A 20152-nucleotide genomic window follows, 5' to 3' on the forward strand; every position below is an offset into this window, starting at 1 on the left:
AGTGGGGAAGTCTCTTTATGTGGGAGAAATGATCATTAGCAGCACAGTGGACTGAAGAAACAAGGTATATTCAGGATAATTCAGTCTACAGTACAGCCATTCACACAGTAACTCAGATATTGTAATATATAAACAAGAAAATAAGAGCAGTATCAAACACAAAGTGTGGGAAAGGTGGCAAAGACAAAGGAAGGAAGCAAGGACAGGATGGTGGTATTATAGAGACTTGTGTTTGGACACTAACAATATACTTTCTACAATAGGATAACATAATACAGGAAATTGTGACTGCTGTGGCATCTTAGAATCATCAAAGTACCACTTGACATCATTAACATTCTACAACAGAACTCGTGAGTGAGTGTTAAAGAGTCAGATGTCATTTCCATAGAATCGCGAAGTCGATTGACAGATTATAATTTCACGATTTTATTTATTTATTTTTGTAAGGGGGTATCGCAGATTTTTAATCCACACTCCATTCCAGTTGGTGGCAGTAAGGCATCAATTCGGGTTTTTTTTGGTTTTGTTTTTTTTTCAACCGCCAATGAGACGCTACAAGAAGAAGTGCGACATGCGTCATGACGTCGTTGTGGCCAACAGCTTTCCCTCCTTGACGAAGAAAAATTCTCGGCTATGCCGATTTTTAGCTAAAGACATTGATTGCTGGATATATTGGATTATTAACTCTGTCCGAGAACAACCCAAGAGACGCCGAACACTCCAATCGCCGTTGAGAAACTATTTAAAGTTTATGACGTTATCCGTTTGTCTTACCATTGTTTTGCTAACGATTACACAGCGTTGCTAAGTAGTTAGCACTTGAGCTATCTTACTCGAATGTAGGTACGGTTCCCACACAGCATCTAGAAGCTTGTGCATCTGGTAATATTGATGTTTACTGGTGGTGTGCGCACATATCGGTTAAAAACGTTTTTTACTTGTTCAACTGGAAGAGTGTACATTGGTTTGGTCGTGACGCTAACTCCCACTAGCTAGAGTGGCGTTAGCTAACACGGAAATTATTCCACCTTCTGGTTTCGCGTAGTACAACTCGTGGTCCGGCTATGTTTTGCAAAGTGACAAGTTTATTGTTGTTATATTGTTTGAGATGGTTTTGAGGGGATATTGAGATTAATTTACTATAAAAATGGCTCCCGGCACAACTCGGTCTACAACACGTGGAGTCTTGTTTAGACTAGTTCGAGGGTCATCTTGTGAATTCAGGGTCCAACTTTGCTTTGATTAGAGAATAAGTTTTCATTAAACTTTGCTACGACCTTAAAATTAATTTTGCATATTTATGTCTTCAGTTTGTCAATCTGTCTGCGTACAATATCCGAGTGTTCCAGTACGCATGATGAACAATTTGTTGTAAGGGCGTAACTGAAAATATGAATAAATAACCAATCAGTTTTCATTTGGAATAATTTGTGCTTCTAAATACAATTTGTTATACTTGACAATGAAATCGGTTATTTAGGCCAACGTTAATGATCATAGTTAGTTATTAGGAAATTTTGCCGGCTACAAATGAGGAAAGTAGTGGGATCACCATCTTTTTATATTGTCTTTCCAGAAAGCCTATGTGGTTCTGCTAGCACAACAAGATGTTTAACAACTCCTTTGGTACTCCTTTTGGTGGAGGGTCAAGTGGCTTTGGCTCCTCATCCACTTTTGGACAACAAAGTAAGTAATTCAAGAAGATCATTATTACTTTTATGATAATTTAATGATAATATTAGTTTATGCGGATAGAACAAAGTTTACAAGCTTAAGATTAACTTTTGTGGCCTCTGCCCTTTTGAGGCCAGCTGTAATTGCTGAAATAGTAATTATATTTTATATACAGTCATTAAAGTTTCATCTAAGCATTTTACTTTTACAGTTTAAAAACAGTTCACTGTTTGTGTTTCTGGTCATTTGTAATTGATTTCAACTTTATATCCCAATATTCTGTAAGACAGTCAAACATTTAATGTTATATAAATTAATTGCTACATATATAGCAGTTTCATACATGCACTGTTGCTACAGACACAGGATTTGGGACAACTGGGGGCTTTGCCACATCTGCATTTGGGACCACCACTAACACTGGAGGGCTGTTTGGTTCAACACAGAATAAACCTGGTTTGTTTACTTTCTCTGTATTCGGTATATGTGAATAAGCCTAATGTTCAAATAGATGATTATCTCTGAATAATCATCTGTCGGAATTAATTTATACCAATTATATTAACAGTTGATTAAAACATGTGTTTCTCTGAACAACTAGCTCATGTTTTCAGATTAACATTCCATTAAAGTTTTTTATTTTATTTTATTTTTTTGCATGTATCGGTAACAGAAAATGTGTCAGTGCTGTAGAAACGGTCTTGAAGTTTTATCAACAACTGTTTAAAGAAAAATCCTTAGATTCATGACGGTCTGGTTCATGTTTGTGTCTCAAAGGTGGACTTTTTGGATCCAGCACATTCAGCCAGCCAGCCACTTCCTCCACCAGCACTGGCTTTGGTTTTGGGGCAGTAAGCGGCACGTCAAACAGCCTGTTTGGCAACTCTGGGACTGGCACCACAGGCGGTCTCTTCTCACAACCTAACAATGCTTTCAGTGCAAACAAACCCACTTCCTTTGGAAGTGAGTTTTGCTATTATGTGTGTTTAAAATTAATTTGAATTAAATAACTAATGGCTGGAGTGTTTTATGGTAAACTGCTCTGCAAAATCAATGCAGGCAACTGTTCATGATTGGATTTACATGAAACATCCTTAGAATTGGAAACAATTTCAAAACGTAAAGATTTTTCTCTTCATTTTCAGGCTTTGGAACCAGCACGAGCAGTGGGGGACTCTTTGGATCAACCAACACCACCTCAAACCCATTTGGTGGAACCACATCGCTTTTTGGAAATTCTGGTTTCTCTTCCACTCAGCAGCCAGGGACAACCATAAAATTCAATGTGGGTACTTCAGTCACATCTTTTGTGCTGGAAGCATTGTAATGCTCAAGGGTTCCTCTAAAGAACAGGGATGTGGATAAAAATTGAGACTAATACGTTTTTCCTTTCAGCCTCCCACTGGTAGTGACACAATGGTAAAAGCTGGTGTGACCACAAGCATCAACACAAAGCACCAGTGCATTACAGCTATGAAAGAGTATGAGAACAAATCCTTGGAGGTGAGGCTAAAATTAAAATATTGTAATTTTGCTTTTAACTATTGGATTCATCTACATGTGCTGATAGTGGAGTTGTTTTTATTGCAGGAGTTGAGATTGGAAGACTACCAGGCAGGTAGGAAGGGCCCCACCAACCCCATGACAGCAGGGACGGGCAGTTTGTTTGGCCCAGCCACGGCAACCTCCAGTGCCAGCACAGGCCTGTTTGGCTCATCTGCTTCCAACACCGGCTTCTCGTTTGGGCAGAACAAAAGCACCTTTGGGGCATCAAGTTAGCAACAAATTCATTGTTTGTGCACAACTCCATTAAACCTAATAAACTTTGACTAACATCTTTTTCATGTGCTGCCTCAGCAGCAGCAGCAGCTGCCGCCACTGGTGGCTTTGGCGCCACCACAGGAGGCTTGTTTAACAGTCAGACACAGCCGCCAGGCAGTAGCCTGTTCAAACCATTTGGCCATACCACAACTACCCCTAGCACTGGTTTCTCCTTTGGCAACAACTCGATAGGTCAAGCCAACACAGGCAACATGGTATGTATAACCAGTCTCATGTTATCAGAGTTTAGAGATTCCTTTACCTTTTTATTTTCACAGGTAAGAGTTAGATTTATCAGCATGGCCCATAAAGTGAACTTGAATAAACAAAGACTATTGGTAAAAATGGAATGATCCAAAATACCCAGCCAGTTCCTTATTGATGTTGTAGGATTATATTTTTAGTGTCATGGATTTTTTTTAAATTTGTTTTAAAGTACTGAATTGTATTTAATTAGCACTATAACAGAAACATGAACAAGATCTCCAGTGGAATAGATGCATGTGAATTATGGGGGCCATCTGCTTTCCAGGGTTTATTTGGAAACACGGCAGCACCACAGCCAAGTGGACTCTTTGGAGCTGCTCAAACTAGCACTGCCACTGGCTTCGGAGCGGGCACAGGACTATTCAGCAACACCAACACCGCATTTGGAAACATGGGCAATCAGGTACAGCTCACTGTTGGTCTGATGTTATTTGTTGTTATATATTATTGTTTTTGTAGATTTTTGTTATTTTGCTAATCATACTGTCTTGAATCTACGGTCTTGGAGGTGGGGGCTTTCCTTTAACCAAACTTTCTAACAGTAGCTAGATGTAAAGACACTTGACAGCATCTCCTTAAGAACCATCCCACTGCAACACGCATGCACACTCTTCATCTCTACATGCCCTTTGCAACAGACGCTCTACTGTCTCCGACATTCGGTTCACCTCTTTCCACAGATTTGATACCCATTTGTGAGTTATTTTATGCCGTGTGTTCATGTTTGCGTATTTCCTCAACACCTCTTCCAGTTGTTGCTTATTCATAGCCATTCCACCTTAGTGTTGGTGGGAAAAGACAAATGAAAAAAAAAGTTATTACTAGCTGATGTGTCAACAACAAACTGCAGGACTCCTCACCCAGGGTTGGAATATTTATATGTTGTAGTTATTTTTTGTTTTGCAGACCCAAGGGGGGACTTGTGTCATAAATCGTACTTTCCATGTTGCTGTGACTGGCTCTGTGTTGTCATTTTATAGTAATCTCTGTGCATCTGCGGTTATTGCAGAATTTATTTGGAAATAAGACGGCTGGCTTTGGCACCACCACTACCAGTGCACCATCCTTCGGTACTGGTACCGGGCTGTTTGGCAACAAGCCAGCCCTCACTTTAGGGGCTGGTACCAACACATCCACTTTTGGTATGCTAACCAGTGATGACATGGAAATATGCTGATTCAGACCACAGCAGTAATGGAATTGGTTGAAACATTGCTTCTGATCCTTCTGATAAATTTCAGGTTTTGGTGCAAACACTGCTGGAGGGAGTTTGTTCGGCAACAAACCAGCCACTGGAGGACTAGGAACTGGTTTGGGAACCAACTTTGGAGCAGGTTCTAAACTAAATCAATACACACAAAATATGAATTGTAGGAAAGTGTGGTGTATCAGTTGTAATGTGACACGATGTTTAACACTTGGTAACAAAGTTCTCATTTAAATTAATGTATGGGTAAAAAAAAATAATCATATTTTAAAAGCATGGACTAGGGTGATAGACTTCAACACCCTCCTCGTGACCCTGAAAGGGATGGTCAAGATAAGGAAAAGAACTTGAGCGTAACCTGTAACTTGAGCACATTTTAAAATGTGAACTTAAAGAACTCTTTACGTAGGGGTTTTGCGGTCGTAGAAATTGTACTTCAGACACTGAGTGTTAAAACAGAAACCTGTTGTGAAAAACACGTTTTTTCTTTGGTCTGAACTTTGTTAAACCACAGGGCCCCTTATTAAGATAATTGTGATGCAGCATGTATGACCCTTACATTAAGCATCACAGTTGTACCGGGGACCTGATCCGAGTTATATGTTTAGTAGGGGGAACAGGACAGACATCTCTATTTGGAAACAACCAGAACAAACTGGGAGCCACACTGGGAACCATTGGAACATTCGGGGGGGCTGGATTCAACACTGGAAGCAGTAGTCTTGGTTTTGGAACAACCCAACAACCTGTTGGTAAGACTGATTGACCGTCATTTCCTAAACTTTAAATAATCTAGAATTAATGTGATCTGCCAGTGCAACAGATTGAACCCATCATATTGAGCTAGTCCATTCCAGCAGTATTATAGTATGTGTCATGTCTGATGGTGACTTTTCTGCAGCTCTAACAGACCCAAATGCAGCAGCTGCTCAGCAGGCAGTGCTTCAGCAGCAGCTTAGCCTTCTGACTTATTCACCATATGGAGATTCACCTCTCTTCAGAAACCAGCTGTCAGACCCCAAGAAGAAAGAGGAGGTGACCTAATTTCTTAACAATCTTTAATGGCCGAGGCAGCACTTTCCCGTGTCCTGTAAATAAACTATTCTCAGTGCTCATGATGACATTTGTGTATTGACAGCGCTTGAAACCAACAAATCCAACAGCCCAGAAGGCTCTTACTACACCCACTCACTACAAGTTGACGCCTCGACCTGCAACGCGTGTCCGCCCCAAAGCACTTTCATCTTCTGGTGCCTCCAAGTCACAACTCTTTGATGTCCTGGATGACGACGAGCCCTCACTCACCAATGGAGCTTTCAAGCCAAGGTGGCTATTTGATCGCTAGCAACACTATTGTAAACTAAGATCGTGAACTAATGAAAATTTTCTGTTATGATCAACAGGAAAAGCATAAAAAAACTTGATCTGAAAAACCTTAAAAGTAGTCAGTACAGCAGTCCTCCCGACAAAGAAAGAGATGATCTTGCCTCTCCAGTCCCATATCCACACAATGGACACAGGTAACACATTACAGTGCTGATGTATCAGATAAAATTATTACACGTTATGTTAAATTAAACATTGCTTTATACTGGGATTGCTGTCTTTAGAAATAACCTTGAATTCTTTAATAAACCATTTTGTCACTTTGCAAGGCATTTTGACCTCAGCAATAGTTATTCTTCTGACGGCATTAGTTTATACTCCTTTTCTGTTTGTTTTTTTTCTGCAGTCATTTGGAAGAGGATGAAGAGCTCAGAGAGGTGCCGGGGCCAAGTTCCCAGGTTGATGATGACCCAGAGGTCACTCAGTTCTATGTGAACCCCATTGCAAAGCCCATCCCACATGGACGCACACAGAATCACCTGCAAGACACCATCAGTGAGCTTAACATGCAAAGAGCAACAAAGAATGGACTGGAGGTCAGCAAAGAATGTTCTTACTCTAAATGAGTGAATTAGAGGAGCAAGTGGGGATGTGATGAGCATTTGCATCTAGATTGAATGTTTTATATCTTCACACAGAAACATTGAAATTTGCACACAGCAGAGCCCCAGCAGGGAAAATTATACTCTTCTAAAATGGTTATAGTTCAGTTTAACCTCATTGTCTGTGGATGTGTGTGTTTATCTTCTGTGAATGACATGTTGCTATATACCTCAGCTGAGCAGCGAGGATGTGTCAGCATCTCTGGGGGAGGATTCTCTACTGGAGGACAGAGATGAGGAGCCGCAGCAGGAGTCTAAACATGCCCCACACCCTGCAGGTCAGAAACAAACTCACTTACCTTGACCTCAATTTTACAAGTGAAGGAGTCGTGATATTAGTAATATTGTAGCTGTAGTGCACTTGATGGTCTCAACGATTGCTAACCCTTCTGCTTACAGGGATTGTTCTAAACCGTATTGGATATTACACCATCCCATCCATGGAAGACCTGGCTGACATGGTGGATGAAAATGGCGAGTGTGTAGTTGAGAATTTCTCTGTTGGCAGGAAAGGTAATTAATCTCAACTGACATCACGTCAAGCACATAGACACCATCCCTCATCTTGACCGGAATCTTACTGCTGTGTTCTGACTGGCCTACTTAGGATATGGATCCATCTTCTTTCCTGGTGAAGTGAACATGACAGGACTCAATCTTGACGAGATCGTCCACTTCAGGCGCAAGGAGGTCATCGTTTACCCGGATGATAAAAATAAGCCTCCACAGGGAGAAGGGCTTAACAGGTGAGTAGACCAAGACTGAATCAAGCATCCGTTAGAGGGAAAGTATCTGTGATGATTGGCTGGACATTGCCTTTATCAGTAAAATGTTGGAAAATTATTTCCTGGTTTGCTGACAGGCGAGCAGAAGTGACTTTGGATGGAGTTTGGCCAAATGATAAGACAACATGCACTCAGATCAGAAGCCCTGAGCGGCTGACAGAGATGAATTACGAGGGTCGTCTGGAGAAAGCGTCTCGCAAACAAGGAGCCCGTTTCCTGGAATACAGGCCAGAGACTGGGTCTTGGGTGTTTGAGGTCGGTACCTCCTAATCTACACAACTTGTGTGTGTATTTGGGTTACACGCAATATTCAGACAAGAGCTGCCCTGACTCAGGATGCCAGTACTGTTTTCTTCAGTTGTTAGGGTGTAAAAGAGTCAAGTCAAGGTTGTAAGATTTTAGAAGTGCTGTGGTGGTGTTACCTGTTTCTCAATTGAAAATTCCTATTCCTTATTTTTAGTCTTAGTTAGTCAAACGTGCACTCATTTTCTCAGGTGTAACCCTGCGTTCCTCCACAGGTGGCCCATTTCTCCAAATATGGTCTTCTAGATTCTGATGAGGAGGAGGAAGCCCCACTGAAAACTGACCCCAAGAAGCTCAAGACAATGTCAGTCCCTTCCTCTGGTCTGCAACAGAAGTTTCCCTCTTCCCAGCAACAGGTGGCCCCACAGGCTCAGGTAGAGCAGCCTGCCACCATAAACACTCACCATTATCACAAGCACTGTTAATTAAACATGTGATCATGTCACAAAAAGCTCTCCTAACAAAAACTTTTTGGACTACAGTTTTGATTTAAAGATTATTGTGTCAAAGTGAAAGCTTTGAGATGGAACTGAAATTATTTTAAACTTGGAAAGACTTCTTATTTCATACACTTTAGCGCATTTGCATAAACACTTTTCTCAGCAGTCATTCATTGTCAGGTATTGTGCTTTGTTCCGTGTACGGATGTTGGTTTGCGATGAAGAGGTAAAACTGTTCTGATGCAGGGTCCCGCAGTGATGTCACATCAGACATGCCATGCACCAATGTTTTTACACAGTTAATAACAGTAAATTATCCTTAAAAACTCTTACAATGATGCTGTATCAATGCATTTACAGGTATTTCTGGCTATTTTGTTTGCCTGTATTTATATAAAAAAAGGAAAACATTGTAGAAGTGAATTAAAATTTTCTTCAGTAAAGCGAATAAATTTTGTTGATCATTTTACCCTTTGTTTGTCTTCAGTCGACAGTGGTCACAGATCTGTGTCAACTTGGGGAACTGGACAGTGATATGGCTGATATCACCCAGAGCCTCCCCGCAGATAGCATGTTGGGTGGAGAGGATGAGGGTGAGCTGCCACTTAAAGAGATGGACTTGTCTTTTGGAAAGCTTGGAGGTGTAGTCTCTGCTGAGCACGACTGCATCTCTGCATCCAGCCACATTGCGTCCTCACTGGGCATCAATCCGCACACTCTGCAGGTTAATGTCATGTCCTCACTTACCATCAAGAAGTCTAGACAAAAATCATCAGAAAAATGCCTTCTCCTATTATGTTTGTAGATAATGAAGGCATCTCTGTTTGCTGAGGATGAAGAAGACAAGGACCTGTTCCAGGATTATGGGGCAATAAAGCTCTCCAGTGATGTTTCTTCCCCTCGTCTCATCTTTCCAGGATCTCAAAGCCGACCCTCTGGTGGGAAATCTCTCTCTCTGTTTCTGTGTGTGTGTAAAATCTCCTCCTCTTTAGCTTCTGATTTTGTCCACACACAAGTTTCAGACTTTTGTTGTTTTTTTTTTATTGTGGGCGATGCTGTCTAGGAGATCAACCTTTTTTGGTCTATGAAATGACACATGTCTCTCTGCAGTGGGTGGTCTCCTTCAGACTCGTTTCGCCTCTGGCCTCCTCTCTCAGTTGCCAGACTCTCCTAACCCTCCTACAGCCGTCCAATGGTCCACAAAGTTGACAGTGCAGCCCCCTTCGTCTTTTTTGCTGCCATCCCATGCTCCTGAACCTCCTATCAAGACAGTTGGTATGCGGCGACTGGGTGGACCCATCCCAATCAAAGAGTCAGTCACTCAGGGGAAGGTCAGTCCTTATGTTCTGTATAGGTTCCATTTGTGGGTAAGCTGCCAACATTGATAAATGGTAACAGATGGTGTATTTTGTTTTGTAGGGAAGCTTGTTGATGGATGCTGGCCTGTTCACAGGACGGTCTTTCAGGGTGGGGTGGGGTCCTGGGTGGACACTTGTGCATTGTGGTGACCGGCTGAGTTCAGCACCATCCAAAATGCTTGAGCACCAAGAAATGACTAATTTCAGCTTCCCACCGAAAACTGCCAGGAACAGACCGTAAGAGAGACACACCAGCTCAGTACATCAATGTTTCCATCCTACCTTCTAAACCACACAGGCTTAAATGATTAAATTCACATAAGTAGCTTGAAGAAAAACCTATCTTTTCTCATGCAGTTTAAGAGAGACCCCCTACAAGGTGGTGCTAGAGCAGCTTGGGGGTCTTGATTCATCATCATTGAAGACTAAGAGTGTGGAAGAAGAGGAAAGTCAGGCACTATTGCAACACCCTTTGGAGATTTGCCTGAAGTACAGCACTGTTCGTACTACAGATTCCTCAATGTGCCCTCTCGTCCAGCTGCAGCCCGGTGTGGCAGCACTGCATGAATATGCTGACTGGATCACTGAACTGAAGGAGAAGCAGAGCAACAGAGACTGTAAGAGAAGTACTGTGCATGGTGGCATGACTGCTCTCATTATTCAGTCTCTGAATTTTCTGCATCTCAGTCCCAATTTTTAAAATTTATTAATCAGAATGCTCAAACTACTAAGGGGGCAATTATTAACTCTGGAATTATGGTCTTTCCTCCAGTTCTTCTGGGTCACTGGTATGAGGTCTGGACCTTGTGTAAGGCATTGTGGGGTCGTTTAGGCCCAGCAGTGCAGGAGCCAGACATCAATGTGCCTGGTGAGTACAAGCAGCAGGTGGAAAGGCGGCGTACCTTTTCATCCTGGCTGTCCCAGGGAGCCACCTACCGGGTGGATGAGGAGGTGGCTCTGGCAGGGAAAGGTTGCCGTACGGGTGCCATCTTCAGCTACTTGTCAGGAAACCGCATCAGTGAGGCCTGTGAACTTGCTCAGAAGGACGGTGAGTTTAAGAAAAATGTCAAGAGTTTGAATAATTCCATAAATGTTTATACAATACAATCAAACCTGTATGATACAAGCTTGGGAATTCTTGATAAAAGGTTAAACGTTTGTTTGTAGGAGATCACCGTTTGTCCCTGATGCTGTCTCAGGCCATGGGTTCTCAGTACTGTCGAGACCTGCTTGCTCTTCAGCTCGCTGACTGGAACCGCATGCAGACAGACTGCTATCTGCCTGAGGAACGATTGCGCATCTTTGCACTGCTTGCTGGGAAACCGGTATAATATTTGCTTCTTTCTTTCACACCAGAAGAGCTTCAGTGAATGTTATTTCAGTGTGTCTCGTGGTTTTCCCTCCATGCTGCAGGTGTGGCACTCCTCTGATGCAGAGGTGAATGTCTGTTCTATGCTGGATTGGAAGCGTTGTTTGGCTGTACACCTGTGGTTCATGCTACCTCCCACTGCCTCTGTGGCTGATGCCCTAACCAGATACGAAGCTGCCTTCAAGGTGAGTGTCACACTGGTTTTTCAGCCTGAATTTCATGGAAATCTGTGAAATTCCTGCACTTCTCATTGTCGCAATATCTGTTTAGGGTTCAGATGAGGAAGGCAAGTATGCTTGTGCACCTTTGCCTTCCTATATGGAAGCAGAGCCAATGGACATGGAGGAAGAGGAAGAGAAGGAAGAGTGTAAACGACCCCTGTATGACCTCTGCTTTCATCTGCTCAAACTCTACAGTGACAGGTGAGTGCCCCATGTCTGCAAATCAATTTAATATTGAATGTAATCAGATCTTTAAAATAACTGAGCTTAGCCTTTAATACACACTGTCCCCTGATTAATGCATCCGTCTGACAATACAAGATTTCTTTCTTCTCTTTTTTTGCAGACACTACAGCCTGCAGCAGCTGCTGGATCCACTGACCATCACCTGGGAACGCCTGGATTATCGTTTGAGCTGGCACCTGTGGGGCGTTCTGCAAGCGTTGCATTACAGCCACCTGAGTGCCTCACGTCAGGGCCTCCTCCACAGCAGCTATGCAGCTCAGTTGGAGGGTGTTGGCCTCTGGCACCTTGCCGTCTTCATCCTGATGCACATCCCTGATCACATGTAAATTCAACTCATCTTCCTTATCTGATACTCACCTTTTTAATTACTAATGTGTTGGGGTGATATTGGTCTTGCCACAGTGGGAATCTGTCATTTTAGAGGAGAAATTAATGTTCCTGGCACTGATATTTTTTTTTTTTTTTTTTGCCTCTTCAGTCAGCGGGAGCGAGCTGTGAGGGACATGCTGACCCTCCACTGCCCCCTGCAGGAGACAGACGAGTCAGTCCGTCGTGAGCGCTTCCTGACAGAGAAGCTGCTGATCCCTGAGCAGTGGATCCATGAGGCCAAAGCCACCCGAGCTCGCTGTGATGCAGACCGGCACCAAGAGGCCCTGCATCTGTACCAGGCCAAACGCTGGAACCAGTGTCACCGACTGCTGATCCAGCACCTGGCCTCAGGTCGGTAGAATCATTTTGGCAACTCAAGTTAATGTTCTTACTCAATATGTCATGTTTTCTATAATGCTGCTCCTTTTGTTCTGCAGACTGCATCATCAATGACAATCATGACTACCTGCTGGAGTTCCTGGAGGGGCTGGCAGTCCCTGAGCACAGCGCTACTATTCAGGACTGGGACACAGCAGGCAGGGTCTACCTGGACTATATCCGGGTCATTAAGATGCTGCATGAGATCCAGCAGGTAAGGCTGATAGCTGCATGATTTTTGTTCACAATGATTCATTTTCATAAAAAATCAAATTAGAATCCCTAAACTTAAGAGTTCCTGTTACTTAAATTCATTTAATATGAAACAGGTTACACACATTAATAGAATAGAATGAAAATGACTTGGGTTATCCTTGACGGAGAACACTGGTTTGTGTCTTTGTAACCAGACGGAAAACGCTGGTTACGAGCTGGAACGTCTCCACTCAGAAGTGACGTCCCTCTGCAGCAGGATAGAGCTGTTGCCGTGCAGCACTGCCCGAGATCGTCTCGCCCAATCGGGTAGAACTGAGTGTGGCTTGTGGAGGCACTTGTATTGTTCCTCCATGTCTGAATGTGCAGGTTTTACCTAACCAATCCCTCTTTGTAGAAATGGCCAAGCGCGTGGCGAACATCTTGCGGGCAGTACTGAGCCTGCAGCAGAGTGATGAGGGAGCCGCCAGCATCCCCCTGACCCAGCTGGCGCCACACATCACTCGCCTGCCCATGCCAGAGGATTACGCGCTGGATGAGCTGCGAGGCCTCACACAGTCATACCTGCGACAGCTCATCGTCAGTTCATGAGCTCAGGACACCAGATGAGGAGGTCAGACAGATACAAAAGTGCTGCTGCTGCTTGGACACAAATGTTAATATGGAGTTCTTGTTAGTGGGTTTGTGTGTGTCCTTCAGCGGACTATTTTAAAACATTCAGAAGTATATAGTTGCTCAGGGCAGGTCTGTGGATCTGATGCCTTTTATGACCAGTGGACTTTATTTTTCTTGATGAATATGTGGGGATGAATATTGTGGGTCATTTGAGATTAAATAGCGACTGTTTGGTCAGGACCCTCATCAACAGGGACAGGAGGTTAGAAACAGCCAAATGGTATATTTCCCAACTTTTCTAGTGTAAAAAAAAAAAAGAAGAAAGAAAAAAGCCAAATATTTATAGATTCAAGTAAAATTTATCTCAAGTTTCTTATTCTGTCACCCAGAAGATTGGCACAAATGGACCCAATAACCTTACACCTTATTTTCTTCTGACGTACATTTTTGTTCATTGCAGCTGTTGGCGTTTGTGTAGCCGAGACTTATTTCATTTGCTGTTACTGACCCTGGTTCCTCCTCTGTGGTGGTGCGACACCTCGACACACTCACCACCTCAGTGGGTAATCGTGACCCTGGGAAATGTTGCAGCAGGCTTATTGCCCCGCTATTTGTTTTATTATGATTAAAAACTGCATCAAGCGACAGTGTCTCCTGTTCATGTGTCCATATGTGAATAAATACAATTTGAATATCAATAAGAGTGATGAGGTTTAAAGCTGATTGATGGACAGCATAAACATCCTGATGGTCTATTTTTGTAGATTCTTTTTGATGTGTGTGTGCGTGTGCGATTCCTGAAGTAAAGTGTTTCCTCCCAAAGTTCCAGTTCAGATTCAGGTCATTTTATCTTCCACATTTAAGTGGATGCAAAGTTTGGAATGAAAGACTTCGCTTCATCTTCAGATTTTCCTCCAATGCGATCAGACCCGTCAGCCTGTTTTTGGTTCTAGTAAACTTTTTTTTTCCTTGCTCGAAAAGAAGCTTGTGCTTTGCAGTTGTGTGACTGTAGGCATGTTTCTAAAGACTTTGTTGATGGAAATTTTTAATAAACAATAGAAAATGAACAACTGTTTTCTTATTACATGAATGTTGTGTCATAGGGATTACATTTTTTTCTTCCCCTTTATTATGGGTAAATCAAAAATTCTGCCAAATGCTGCAGTTGTTCCAGCGCTGTAGGGGGCCATCTGCATAACCTGACATGGGCCAGAGGTCTCCAGAAATTTTTCTAGCTTTTCGTTCAGGGATGTTGAAATCCACTTCACTTTGTCGAAGCAGTTTTCCTGGGTAGAACGACAGAAAACCTGGTTGCGTTGCGGCCCTTGAGGAAAGGGTTCCGACATCCCTGCCTTTGGAAGCACTGGCTCTGCCCACTGGCTATTGATTGTAATTAAGGTATTAATATCCAAGATTATTTGTGTCCCTCCAGACCAAAAGATCATTTGTTACTTAACATCCCTTAAAATTTCTGCTGCTAAAATCCATGCACTAAACTAAAAGATAAAATCCAAATATTAGTGAATGACAGATTTTCTTTGGTACAGAATCAGTTAACACTGCATCAATACAATCATTGGTGTGCAGATATGTCTATATATTTAACAATGTGAAACAACCTTACAAATGATATGATATAAGCTTGCCACATTAAGCTTGAAAGAAAAGGCCTTGCTAACTTTGCAACAATCGGCAGATTTAAAAACTCACAAGGGTGACACCTAAGATAAAAATCCTTTTTTATATATAAAAAAGGTCTCCCCTGATTGATTTTCTTTAGGTTGTAACCACAGTTGGTGCCATTTGCGCGAGGTAACCTGAGAGTGGAAACTGTTGACGGAAGCCCAAAGACCCCCCAGAAGTGACACTTGCTCCCTTTCTCAGTGGCTGACAGGAGATGGACCCACCAATAGGATGATTTTCTACAGTCATACAGTTTAAAAAATAGCACAAATCAGAAGAAGCAGATGTCCATTTGGAGTAAATACACAACTGTATGTAGGAACCAATACTCAGAGATGAGAAGACAGGAGGAAATCGAGACGGATAGGAAGCTGCAATGCTCCTTAAAACCTTATCAAAGGAATGTGGAGCTATGGGTTTACCCACCCATTAAATTCTGGCTTCAATATTTTGGATGGCTTTAATCTCATTTCCTTCTATTTGTGCTTCTCCCATAAGTGGAAGTGCCTCCACCAGATGGCTGCTGAATTTTTCACCAAGGCTAAGGCTATATGCCTCAGCCAGAAGTTTGTTTTTCACCACCATCGTATGAAATCTCTGGTCCAAAATCACCTCCAGGTCAGTCTGCATCTTTTGGCATTTGGTAACTGCGACAATCTTAAGTTTTTGGTTGCGGATTGTAACCTTGTGAACCTGCACACAAGACAGAGAAGAGAAGAGGAAGCTGGAGCTCATCATCAGTGAACATCTGGACTGCAATGAGGAGCTACCTGCTCAATGTTGGTGATATTAGTTGACTCAAGTGTCACGGATTTGCAGTATTTGTTGATCTTCACGTCTGTCAGTTTGACGACATCGTCGACAGCCAAGTTTTTGCATTTCTTGACGTTTCTATCCCAGATGACAACCTTGATGGAGTCTGTGTTGTCTTTTATATGAAAATGTTGCATCTTTGTCCTCCTCATCGCGTTATTACCCTTAACCATGAGTTCACTGGGGTAGACCTGTAGAAAATTAAGTTTAGACGTGTACAACTGGAAAGACTGGCAAACTTCCACAACTGATTCAGACTTGCTAAAACAGTAAATATGGATGTAATACTTAGGAACAGATTGGGATGCAGCCTGTTGGGGACATGTAGCAGCTAGAGAGGGCAGCAGACACCTGCCCAAAGCTAGAGCTCACCTTAGTAATGGTTCCTTCCACGCTTACTGGTAGTATTTCCGAATCCCATTTTTTAACTTCTTCAATGGAGACATAGGGGCTGTGGGAGGAGAGTCGCTTGGCTTTCTCCTCAACCTCTTTTGGAATGTCAAAAGCACCCAACTCGGCCACGATGGTCTGTGATGTAACTTTGAAGAGATTTTTGTCTCTTATTAATTTTCTGAACAAGTAGTGCTTCCCTTTCTCGAGTTTCTGGTAGCATCGTTTTCCATACACCATCACTTTAATGCTGGCTGTCTCATCTGTGACTAACAAAAAGAAGAAATATTTTTTCTTGGTATTGTATGTCTGCAGTTCAGATTTGTCCATGATTCTTCCCCGGATGGTGTCTGTGGCGATGACCTCATGGGCCGCTATCAGATCACAGATGGACTTGCTCTGTGAACAAGCAAGAGCAGGAAAATCTTAAATCACTGTAATTATGGGGGAATAATCTGTGAGAATTTACTTACCCAAGAAGCAGTGTCTGTCTCCTGGAAATGAAAAGATCTATGTAATTAGTTTTCAATGATTAAGTAACACAGTTCCTTTTACCATCCTTCTTGCTCAACAGTTAGAGGCACAACGTCTGCATGTTTATGTATTTCTGCTCCACTCAAGCCAAACACACTGAAATCTTACTGTGGCAGGTTGGCCAGCCAATATTCCTTTAGCCATCACAGGATGTGAACCTAAAAGTTAATGCAAAAAAATATTTGTTTATACAGTTGGAAATATCATGTAAATTAGAGACATTACACCTTTCTTTGAGGTCCAAAGTATGATGAAAAAAGAATGAATAATTATTTTGTTATTACATAAGATATTTACCTCTCAGTGAACTGAGAACAAACTGAAGTCATATGTAATAACAGATTATCTAATGTCAGACATGCCGGTCAGGGTATTATTACAACAGGGAGAAATAAAATGAAGAATGGTTTTAGGAAAAACAGTTTGAGTTGTCTTAATAATTGGGAAGGGATGGATAAATTAGACTTTGGAATGAGCTTCCAAATCCTGACATGGACATGCAAGAGAAGCAAGTCTGTGTCAGTGAACACATAATATTTAATATTAGAGACACAGTCGGTTCTGTTAACCCACCTCCTGCTTCTGTTTGTTCCGTTGTATTTGGATCAAGTTTCCTCTTTTTATCCAAGGTAGTTTTCTCTGTCAACTGGACTGGGTTTCTTTTCCTCTTTTTACCTCAAATTATACAAATTAAAACATCTAAAATTAGAATTCCAGGTATGTTAAAATGAAAATCACAAGATATGACTGAAATTTAAAATCTTTTACTCAGAACCACTGATTTGTGACCCAAGTGCTCACCTGTATTCTTCTCTTCTTTTGCCTTCAGTTTTTCCACAAAAGCTTTTAATACTTTGTTGTGAATCTTCTCCTGGTGGTTGCCGAGATGTGTTGATGAGGAAGGAAACTTCGCAGACACTGACTTGGTTATCAAAGATGTTTATTGGAGAGAACAGTCAGGCATCAATCGAACACTGCAGTTTGTCCGAGGGAGGTCTCGAGGTCCCGATGGTGAAGAACTCCGGGGAGTCAACCTCAATTCCCCCTTCTTATAGAGGGCAGTAAACACATTCTTTTCTGGTGTTCTCACGCTATACCGTATGGTCAACTCAATGGTGTATTGTTCAGTTATGACTAAAAAAAGGGAATACTTGAAGATGTCTCAGGCTATACATCTTCCTAGTGCGAGGTACCAGGGGCCCACAGGTTCCTGTAGAAGGAAGAAGGCCACCGGTCCCACATGTGGAGGATGTCCTGATATTGTGCTTAGGTTGGGAGTTAAACACATTACGGCCTTACAACCGTAAAGCCTGCATAGAACGGGTCAGATACTACAGGTTCCTGAATTTTGTCGTCCCGCCTCGGTATCTTTACCATGGCATCAACAATGGCAAAAACAGAATCTTCAAGACCATAGTGCTCAATAATTATTTGCGCCATATTTCCCCAGATCTTAGGGGTCTTCTGACCTTTGGGAATCTTGGACAAAAGTTCCAGCAGTTTTTTAAACTGTTGCTTGTCCAACTCCTCCAAAATTAAGGTAAGAGTTTGTTTCCACTCCTTCTCTAAAATATCTGACATCTGATCAAGAGAGAGAAGATGAATATTAGACCTTCTGCTGGAAATGGTCAGATAAATGTTATTTAATTGCACTGCCAGTCTTTCAAATCCTATGTATGTCTCAATTTTATTTACCATCTGTCTTTACGCTCAAAAGCAATAGAACTGAAAGAATGTCACACATCAACAGCTTCTGGCTTTTGTGTGTGTGACCTGGTGGATCTAAAAGTCTGCATTTAGATGTTTTTCAATTGTTGAATTCTCCTATGACAAAATTCCCTCTCCTGTCTTTTATACAAACACACTAATGGAATCTCACTGTTTCTCTGCTGCTCCTGATCCTCTACCTGAATGAACCATTTGAATGTTTCTTTTGTTAGACTCCATCAGAACTTTCTCAGCAGCAACCACTAGTTAGTTTTTACTTCAAAAAAAAAATCTTTAGCACATGTAAGTAACTGCATAACTAAACTGGAACAGTTAGTGTACAAGATTCTGAAATAATCTGAAACTTCTCTTGTTATAAACTCTCACAAAATAACTCCAGTCAGATACAATTGTACGTTATTTTTGTCATCATGCTGCTAAACTAACAATTTTCTTACAAACACGTCAAATCAGTTGAAATCAACCCCTTTTGTACCGTTTTCCAGCTTGTTTTCTTCCTTGGTGATATTTTCCCGCTCTTTCTCTCTCCACCACCTACTCTTTCAAAATGTGACTTCGGAAGGGAGGGATTTCTTTGGCACTTGGAAATGATTGCGTGACAATAAAAACATAGACGTCAGCCTATCATCCCTCCCGCCACTTGATTGATCTACAAGGCAGCCAGTCAAATGATATCTGAATTTTTTTTACACTTAGGTCACTGTACATGCGCAAACAACGGCTATAAGTGCAGCAAAGCTAACAAGCTACTCAGTTTGTTACTGCTAATTTTTTCACTTTTGTTTTTTTCTCTTAAACTTAAGAAAGGGTATTAAAATGACTGGGGAGCTGGACCAAGTAAGAAGAATAAAGCCCTATCACTTTCATGCAGAATGGGAGGGCTTTTTTCACGATGACATTTTCAAAGTGCTTTTGCCTCATTTGCCAGTCTACCATCGCAATACCAAAGAAGGGAAATGTGGAGCAGCATTTTCGGACTGTTCATGGAAAATACAAAACCGAATACCTGCTGAGAAAGGGAAAGTCCCAGTAGTTTTCACAATGGCAAAAAATGTACATAGTTAATTATGTTTTGTGCAACATATGTGGTTATGCAACGTACAGCAACATAAATTGTAAGAATCCTCAGTAGTTTTCTAAATAAATGTAATGGGTCGATCATTTTGACTTGGTCATTTCATAAGTAGCTCGCATGCTGAAAAAGTGTGAGCACCCCTGGTGTAGGCGTTGAGACTGCTCAATTGGCTTGCCGGGGGCAACACTGTTGCCGGGGGCAACACTGTTGCCTGTTGCAACAGGCAGGGACAGCTAAAGGGTGAGGCACACCCTCAAATTGTCTAGTTTCATAGAATTATATCTTTAAATAGTAATATCTAATTAAATACTGTTAACCTAACAGTTCCGTTGAGAATTTCAGGAGTGTGGACGAACGTAGTTATTTGTTTGATTATCTTCGTAAGTTTGATTGTTTATCAACATGAATTATTTGCTCATTTGGATGGTTTCGTTATGTCAAATTTTGCCGCCCTAAACTTCAGCTTTCACTTTCGAGTTAGTCGTAACTATATTTTAAACAGTTTTTAGAAAATCTTCACCTGCTTAAAATTAGTTATCAATAGAATGATTTAATATAAAAGCATATTATATAATTAGAAATGCCCGATACTTAGTCCGAAGTTCTTCAACTTAGATAATTGTCTTTATAGATGCTTTCATGCTCTCACAGGTTCCACTTGTATTTGAGCGC

General features: G+C 41.8%; 1 protein-coding gene and 1 long non-coding RNA gene across 8 annotated transcripts; one reads left to right on the forward strand and one right to left on the reverse strand.

Moving 5' to 3' along the window:
• Window positions 1-564: 564 nt before the first annotated feature.
• On the forward strand, window positions 565-14324 carry nup98 (nucleoporin 98 and 96 precursor). Of its 7 annotated transcripts, XM_029847946.1 has the most exons (36): window positions 565-885; window positions 1580-1689; window positions 2038-2133; window positions 2455-2640; window positions 2823-2962; window positions 3073-3180; window positions 3268-3451; window positions 3532-3713; window positions 4031-4168; window positions 4775-4907; window positions 5007-5099; window positions 5581-5724; window positions 5874-6007; window positions 6111-6298; window positions 6376-6492; window positions 6705-6894; window positions 7136-7238; window positions 7360-7473; window positions 7568-7706; window positions 7823-8000; window positions 8264-8422; window positions 8976-9212; window positions 9294-9426; window positions 9599-9819; window positions 9908-10083; window positions 10204-10463; window positions 10619-10894; window positions 11014-11171; window positions 11260-11400; window positions 11486-11637; window positions 11783-12004; window positions 12161-12402; window positions 12489-12643; window positions 12840-12951; window positions 13040-13255; window positions 13718-14324. In XM_029847946.1, the coding sequence occupies exons 2-35, from the start codon at window positions 1611-1613 to the stop codon at window positions 13231-13233; spliced, it is 5484 nt and encodes a 1827-aa protein (XP_029703806.1). In that variant the 5' UTR covers window positions 565-885; window positions 1580-1610; the 3' UTR covers window positions 13234-13255; window positions 13718-14324. The 7 variants fall into 7 exon arrangements, with proteins under 7 accessions (XP_029703806.1, XP_029703802.1, XP_011615072.2 ...); XM_029847942.1 differs by having other exon boundaries at window positions 13040-14324; XM_011616770.2 differs by having other exon boundaries at window positions 3535-3713; window positions 13040-14324.
• Window positions 14325-16444: 2120 nt separating this feature from the next.
• Window positions 16445-17484, reverse strand: LOC115252586 (uncharacterized). The gene is made up of 4 exons (XR_003890921.1): window positions 17251-17484; window positions 16786-16835; window positions 16617-16637; window positions 16445-16542 (listed from the first exon to the last, which is right to left on the reverse strand). It is a non-coding gene; the product is annotated as an uncharacterized lncRNA (long non-coding RNA).
• Window positions 17485-20152: the final 2668 nt, after the last annotated feature.

The sequence above is a fragment of the Takifugu rubripes genome, chromosome 15, assembly GCF_901000725.2.
Source record: "Takifugu rubripes chromosome 15, fTakRub1.2, whole genome shotgun sequence".
In the NCBI taxonomy this organism is placed as follows: Eukaryota; Metazoa; Chordata; class Actinopteri; order Tetraodontiformes; family Tetraodontidae; genus Takifugu; species Takifugu rubripes.